The sequence below is a fragment of the Pomacea canaliculata genome, linkage group LG4, assembly GCF_003073045.1.
Source record: "Pomacea canaliculata isolate SZHN2017 linkage group LG4, ASM307304v1, whole genome shotgun sequence".
NCBI classification, from domain to species: domain Eukaryota; kingdom Metazoa; phylum Mollusca; class Gastropoda; order Architaenioglossa; family Ampullariidae; genus Pomacea; species Pomacea canaliculata.
The window spans coordinates 34,583,956-34,591,596 of NC_037593.1; the positions used below are offsets into that span (position 1 = coordinate 34,583,956).

Genomic DNA, 7,641 nt, shown 5'->3' on the forward strand with positions numbered 1-7,641 from the left:
GCGAAACGTGGTTGGTGAGGTGATGGTGGAGAGTCACGATGGCAGAGCATTCCACAGCTTAGGTGCCGCGTGTGTGAAGGCCCTGGCTCCAGTGCGCTTCTTGTTGGTGTCTGTCACTGCAGGGAGACAGAAGTGTGACTGGGAGCCTGAGTGCAGGCCACGTGACGGCTGGTACGGAGGAACTATTTCCTGCAAATAGTCAGGAGCAGTTTTAGACATGCAGGACTGAGCAATGGGAAGTACTTTGTGGTCAATGCGCTTGTTCATTGGGAGCCAGTGAAGGCTCTGTAGGATCGGGGTGATGTGCTCAGTGGACGACTTTGCAAGGGTGACAATCCTGGCGGCTGTGTTTTGAACTCTTTGGAGTCTATCCAACTGAGTAGCAGGTATACCCCACAATGCACTGTTACAGTAGTCCAATCGTGATGTGATGGTAGCCACAGCAAGTGAGTTGGCAGCAGCTTGAGTCAGCATGGGCCGTAGTCTACCTAAAGTCCTCAAAAAGTAGTAGGACTTAGCCACAACAGAACTGACATGGTTGCACATGCAGAGCTCTGCATCAATAAACAGCCCTAGATCCCGTACACAGTCAGCAAAGGCTATGGAGGCATCACCGACCTGCACGGCACTAATGCCAATCTGCTCCCGTCTGGCCCTGGGGCCACACAGTAACGCTTCTGTCTTGTCGTCGTTGAGTTTAAGACGATTGCTGGTCATCCACGCCTTCACCGCAACACAACAAGATTCAAGTCGTTGAAGCGCATTCCTAGCCACTGCTGGGTCGGGGGAAAACTGTTCAGAATCTGTGTATCGTCCGCAAAGAACTGACGTCCCATCTGAAAGCGCTCAATTACCCGTCCAAGCTGTGAAGTATATACTGAAAATAATAATGGACCCAGAACGGATCCCTGTGGTAAGCCACACACCAGAGGAACTGCCTCAAATCAAATCAAATCAGACTTTATTGTCTGTCGAGGAGACCCAGGACGGAAATTTTTCTTCGCTCACAAGGGCAGGCATACATACTCATACAGACATTTAAAACACAGATAGGAGTAAAGATAGAAGTAGTTTGGATCTCCGTCAAATGGTAGTGAAATTCCAATACTTTAAATTTCTGTGTATAGATTAAATAAATGAGTCGGCATCATCCATATTAAATGAGTTGGCATTGCAACGAAAAGTCCGAACTCCATTGTCTTCATCCTCCTAGTACTAGTTTCTATGTCAAGGCTGTGTTGAATGTACTGACTGGGATGACTTTAGAAGCATGTTCTAATCTGGACGACAGTAAACACCATCTCTTCATATATCTCCTTCTGTGTAGATTGCACCATTCCATCAAAGAAAAGTGTTTGTGTTTTATCATAACAACAAACAACAAACAAATCTGGGAACATAGCGCACTAACAATATAGGGCACTAACATGGCGCACTAACAATGTAGGGTACTAACCATGAACGTGTATATAAACGGGGATATAAGTTCGTGGCACTAACAACATGGCGCACAAACAACATCAGGCACGACCTGATGAGAGCTATCGTGTCACATGTTGCTGCTTCACCCGTGACACTATTTTATCACTGACGTCACGGTGTGACACGTCACCGTCTGATAACCACCGAGAGGAACTCTGGGAATGGGTTAGCCATCTTGATGTTTTGCATGGGTTCATCTCTCAACAAAATTTCCAAGAAAATAAAGTCCGAAGAGAATGGTTCCGGCTACATTTGCCAACACCCTTTCTGCGAGGTGAGGTGGTTGTGGGGCAGCAACTCGTGCTCCTTTCTCTCCATTGTAATGTGTTCAACAACCAGCCTGAAATTGTCTCTCTTGATCTAACCCTTGCCCAGCTACAAGGGAGCACAGCAGAAACACGTCTACCACAACATTCAGTCAAACATTACCTCAACTTCCTCTTGTCGTCTTACCTGAGTTCTTCTGAACTTGTCAAGAGACGGCCAGTTACAAAACCGCAATGTTGTATCTGATGGCAACACTCCCTTGCTATGTACAAACGGTTAGTGTGCTTTGTTTTGTTTGTTTTTTTTTTTTGGCTTAATGGGTAAAAATTATTCTGTTATTATATTTGCACACATCAGACATGACGACATGTTGATGGATGTACTTTGTTGATGTCACATCTTCAGATGCACAGCGACAAGCCGACGCGGAGGTCTTCAGTGGGCGAGAGCTGTTGGACTGTCTTCCAAGATGCCATCATTAACGGACGGGTCGAGATTTGCCATGAAATCTTGACCCCGCAGGCATGCTCCCCACACTGCCCCCAAGTAGGAGACTTTCACGCCCGCACGATGACCAGTCTCCAACTGGCCGGCTGCCTGGGCGCACTGTCCCCAAAGGAGCGTCTCGTGCACTTGGATGCCATCGCCTTCCGGAAGCTGCGCACGACATCGCTGCACATGGCGGCGCTGTATCGCCGACCTCACTTCGTGCGGTTGTTACTGGAGCAGGGTGCTGACCCGCTTCAAGTGGACGGCTTCGGCAGGACCCCAGGGGCCGTGCTGCTTGAACACTGGCCGAGGGTCCAGTTGCCGTCACCAGCGGATGACTGCCTGACCATTAGGCCGCTCACCACCAGAGACCACATCAGTGACACGACACTTCAGGTAACCTTGTTTGTAACCTGCAGAACTGTAACAGCATACACAAAGAACGAACCCATCAAGATACTCTAATATATAAATCAAGGAAGCGGTTAAACTAAAGTGGATAGCCGTATCTTCTACCACAATCTTTCGCCTCACTTGATACATCAGGGTTTAGTCAGTCGCAGACTCGGTTGAGCCACGAACCGGTATCTCTTGCTCCAGAGTGCGGGTCACTAGCCACCAGTGTCATCCGTTCTGAATAGTTGTAGTTATCTGCTCTTAATTGTCACGTTATAATCCGTGATTAACAATAAAAAGAAGAAGAGAGGAGGAGGACACTTGTATGACGTAATCTTGAAAAAATACTACTCTCTTTTCTTCTCTCATTCTCGCGCACACACACACACACAAACTTTACATTACTCTCAACTTGACCATGACCAACTTGGACCATACTATCACCAGCATACCAGTACCACTAATCAATCGCCAGTGCACTAATCAGCTGGCAGCCCGCTTCCCAAGCAGGAGTAGAAGTCGGGAGGAACAAACAGACATAGCGTGTGAGAAAGCTAACCCTCTCAGACCTCTCTTGTGCCGGTGGCAAGGCTAACCCTCTTACACCTGACTGACAAGGCTGGTGTTGAGCAGGTCTGCATGTAACGACCAGTCTACCCGTTTGACAGCCCGTTCGTTCTCTGTCCACCTCGTCGTCCACGCTCTTTTCCTTGAAGGTACCCAAGAAAAGGGTCTTAGCTAGAGGCCCGTGAGAAATGTCCAAAGGCCGTGCAGCCATGTTGGCTTGTTGTGTCCAACATGAAACGCTTGCGCCGCTTGACTGTTGCGAAAAGTTATTTTCGGTGTCTCATGAGGGCTGCAGCCGTACTACCTACAAAGTCATTGCTTTGCGCTCCACTTCCCTCCTAAGGCATTTGTTCTCGAATGGTTGGATTCTCATCTTCACAATGAGACAGATTCCAAGTCTTACACTTGTATAGTAGGGTGAAAAGTAGAAGAGACTCGACAGATCCTACCTGATAGTAACCCTGGAGGTGTTACTGCACCAGATCCTGTTTAGCCTGATAATTACCGCTGTCACTGCGATTTTGATGCACATTTCTGCAGTGTAACTGCCATCTTTGGATTGGGTGGCCCCCAAGCACGTGACGCCGTTGACATCAATGAACTGTCCTCAGTCTATGTACATCTCTTTGCTTTCTTCTTGCTGTTGGTTTCAGCCATCACATGCCCTAGGCCCTCGATCCAGGTCTTTTAAAGACCTTTTAAGTACGTTAAACATTTATTTCTGATTCTTAGCTACAAGCCGGAAGTGACGGAATAGGTGACCTGGAGGGACTCGTTTTCGACGTGCATCACCATGGAAACCGGGAGATGGAGCTGTTCAAAACAAAGGTTATGGTGTGGCGCTTACGGTCAGCAGAGTCGCTACATTACCTGCTGGACCATTGCCCTGACATCAACCACATCGCAGACCGAAGGCGGGCAGCCACGTTGCTGCACATAGCCGCTCGCTACGATCTCACTGAAGTCATCGAGACGCTGGTGAAGGTGGGGAGACAGCGACTGATGAGAGACATCAACTCCAAGCAAGAAGACAACGACAGCAGCGTTGTTCACAGACGTGTAGCAGCGACAGCAGGCGGCGAGATGCCATGCGAAGGCGGAGCTGGCAAGAAGAGCAAGCAGTGGGACGACCACTCTATCCGTCAGGAAACAACCAGACCCGGCCTCCTTGCTACCTTGAAAATGATGAGAAGAAGGGGAGACAATGCAGCTGCAAGGGAGAAAAGTCTTTCAGCAGTAAGCTCTGCTGCTTCCGTCATACTGGCCAGTGACTGCAAGTCAGCAGCTGCACAGCCAGAAGAGTGCAGCTGTCAGAGCCACGCACTAGCAGCCAATGGCAGACTGGACCTTGAGGTGCGTAACGCCACGTGCAAGACGCCGCTGGCGGTGGCGGTGGACCGAGGCGCCATCAACGCCGTGGTCTGTCTCCTCAAGCATGGCGCCAGTTGCCTGGCTGTAGACTTGTATGGCCGCTCAATCTTACACTTCCTGTGCGAGCGCGACATGACGTTTGATCACGTGCTGTGTGACGTGCTGTCACGTGGAGTTGACATCAACTGTACGGATAATGGCGGTAACACGCCTTTGCACACAGCAGCTCTCGTTGCCAGCGTGAGGAAAATCGAGCTTCTGGTGCAGAGTGGCGCCTCGCTGGACACGCTCAACTTGGCGGGGAAGTCGCCTCTCTTTCTCGCCTTTAATCGCAAAGACTCCTCGGCACGGGAGGTCATTCTCCTGTTCTTACTTAGCAGCGTGGGCCTCCGACTACGCGATAAGTTCCAGCGTTTGCCGCTGCTGCTGCAGCGCCCGGAGAACCAGACTTGTCTACAACTACTGGACGACATGGCCCACAACTCATTCACGCTCTTTCATCGCTGCGTCATCGCCGTTAGACGTCAGATCGGCTTCGGCAATCTGATGAGTATGGCGCACCACACTGACCTGCGGTGTCCCTATTTCATTCAGCTCACTGTCTTTGGACAAGAAGAGAGACGCATTGTGACATCATTGTGTGTGTGACACTGCAGTGAGTGGTTTGTGGATTCCTCTGACACTGATGGCAGTAGGAGACGCCTGACTCGTAGTTTGTCTCCCCCTGTAGTACATGCCTCCACAGTTGGCAGCTAGCAAATGTTGCTCTTATCATACTCTCTACACAAATCGAAATATTTAGCATTTAGTAACTTATGAGACAGGAATGTAGAATATTGGGCAATGGTTAAGCCCTCTCAATCACACAACCACATTCAATCTTTGCTGTGTGTGCAGTGGATAGTGTATAGTGTAAGTCTAGAACAAATTTGTCCCTTTGGTTCGCAAACCTTTAAAAAGGTAAGACTACATATTAATAATTAATTATACATTATTTAAGCTTCCAACATGTACACATACATAAAGCACAGAATGTAATGTTATAAAAGCTCGCCTGTCGTCCACAAGCAAATAATAACAGATGTAATTAGTGTCTTTTCAGCCATCATTGGAACGCGGCTTCAACATCTGATGTTAAAACTGGAGTTTCCCTCAGACCTAGTGTTTTTGATGGACCTTGTTTTAACCCATGGTCTAAATGATTACTGAAGGAGAACCTGTCGTCAATGACTGTGTGGAAGTACTGAAAGCTAGAAGCATTCTGCATCTCTTGTCTCGTAAATGTGACTGTGACTAGTATGATCTCTCCCTTCATGACCTGTGCCAAAATTCATCTCCTCCCTCCGTGTCTGCAACATTCAGATTGAGAAAGCTTTAGTCTAATCTAATGACAGGAAGTTAAAGCGTTCAATAAAAGCCAAGAGTTGCTACTCTGCCGATGGATCTTAAGCGTTTTACAGTCACAAAGTGTTTGTTGATTGAAAGACAATTACAGTTACTAAGTGTATGCTGTGTGAAAGACAATTACAGTTACCAAGTGTATGCTGTGTGAAAGACAATTACAGTTACCAAGTGTATGCTGTGTGAAAGACAATTACAGTTACCAAGTGTATGCTGTGTGAAAGACAATTACAGTTACCAAGTGTATGCTGTGTGAAAGACAATTACAGTTACCAAGTGTATGCTGTGTGAAAGACAATTACAGTTACCAAGTGTATGCTGTGTGAAAGACAATTACAGTTACCAACTGTATGCTGTGTGAAAGACAATTACAGTTACCAACTGTATGCTGTGTGAAAGAGAATTACAGCTTCCAAGTGTATGCTGTGTGAAAGACAATTACAGTTACCAAGTGTATGCTGTGTAAAAGAGAATTACAGGTTCCAAGTGTATGCTGTGTAAAAGAGAATTACAGGTTCCAAGTGTATGCTGCGTGAAGGAGAATTACAGTTACAAACTGTTTTTTTGTGTGAAAGAGAATTACAGTCACAGTTTGTGTGGTGTGAAATATAATTATAAAGTGTTTGTTGTGTGACAAATAATTACAGTTACAAAGTGTTTGTGGTGTGGAAGAGAACTATACATGTAGTAACAACGTTTTTGTTGCGTGAAAGAAAATAAGTCACAAAGTGAAACGAAAGGCATACGACATACATGTGGTAGAGCTTGTCTGTGACGTGTACATACATGTGGTAGAGTTTGTGACGTGCACATTCATGTGGTAGTCGAGCTTGTCTGTGACGTGTACATTATTGTGGTAGAACTTGCCTAACGGTGCTGTGTGTACGTGTGGTAGAGTTTATAGAATTGTGACGTGTACATAATTGTGGTAGAGTTTATCTAATTGTGACGTGTACATAATTGTGGTAGAGTTTATCTAATTGTGACGTGTACATAATTGTGGTAGAGTTGTCTAACGGTGCTGTGTGTACGTGTGGTAGAGTTTATAGAATTGTGACGTGTACATAATTGTGGTAGAGTTTATCTAATTGTGACGTGTACATAATTGTGGTAGAGTTGTCTAACGGTGCTGTGTGTACATGTGGTAGAGTTTATCTAATTGTGACGTGTACATAACCCTTTGACGACGGTTAGAGGGCAGTTTGACACACTTGGACGTATGATTTTTTCCCCTTTTCAAAAAATTATTTAAAAAAATAACTAAAGGAGGTAGAAGAATAATTCGAACTCATAATGATAGATCAAACTGTGTAGAAAAGGAACAATCTACCTGAAACTTGCTGGAGAGCTCACTTTTACTATTCTAATCCATACAGAATCGGGTAGAGGAAGTGAAGTTTTTCAAGCACGTGTTTACTCAGGTTGTCATCTAACAAGAAGTTAGTTAAAGAAACAGAGTTTGATGTTTGGAAACCAAAAAGAAATGCTCACACTCTGTTCTTGTCCGTAGAAATTCACAAATGATGCCAGAATTCTGAGAATACGAGGAACAAGCCGCACACTTCTCGTTTCTCGTCTTTTTTTTTTTTTTTTTTTTTTTTCTAGAGGAAAAGAACGGGTACTCTGGGAAATTGACGATATTTCAGTCAAAACAGAGTTCCCTCCCTT

The 7,641-nt window shown here is 46.0% G+C and overlaps 1 protein-coding gene across 2 annotated transcripts; it reads left to right on the top strand.

Moving 5' to 3' along the window:
* Window positions 1-624: 624 nt before the first annotated feature.
* On the top strand, window positions 625-5,247 carry LOC112563085 (tankyrase-1-like). 2 transcript variants are annotated; one of them, XM_025236811.1, is made up of 3 exons: window positions 625-2,024; window positions 2,155-2,634; window positions 3,934-5,247. In XM_025236811.1, exons 1-3 carry the CDS (start codon window positions 1,983-1,985, stop codon window positions 5,218-5,220), a joined length of 1,809 nt encoding a protein of 602 aa, XP_025092596.1. In that variant the 5' UTR covers window positions 625-1,982; the 3' UTR covers window positions 5,221-5,247. The 2 variants fall into 2 exon arrangements, with proteins under 2 accessions (XP_025092596.1, XP_025092595.1); XM_025236810.1 differs by having other exon boundaries at window positions 625-1,756.
* The last annotated feature ends 2,394 nt before the right edge of the window (window positions 5,248-7,641 follow it).

What these genes read in the sequence shown, in the direction of transcription:
- LOC112563085 (XM_025236810.1), top strand. Translation starts at nt 1,661, where the DNA reads ATGTTTTGCATGGGTTCATCTCTCAACAAAATTTCCAAGAAAATAAAG. An exon ending in GCCAACACCCTTTCTGCGAG is followed by an intron (nt 1,757 to 2,154) that starts GTGAGGTGGTTG and finishes TCACATCTTCAG; the next exon opens with ATGCACAGCGACAAGCCGAC. An exon ending in TCAGTGACACGACACTTCAG is followed by an intron (nt 2,635 to 3,933) that starts GTAACCTTGTTT and finishes TCTGATTCTTAG; the next exon opens with CTACAAGCCGGAAGTGACGG.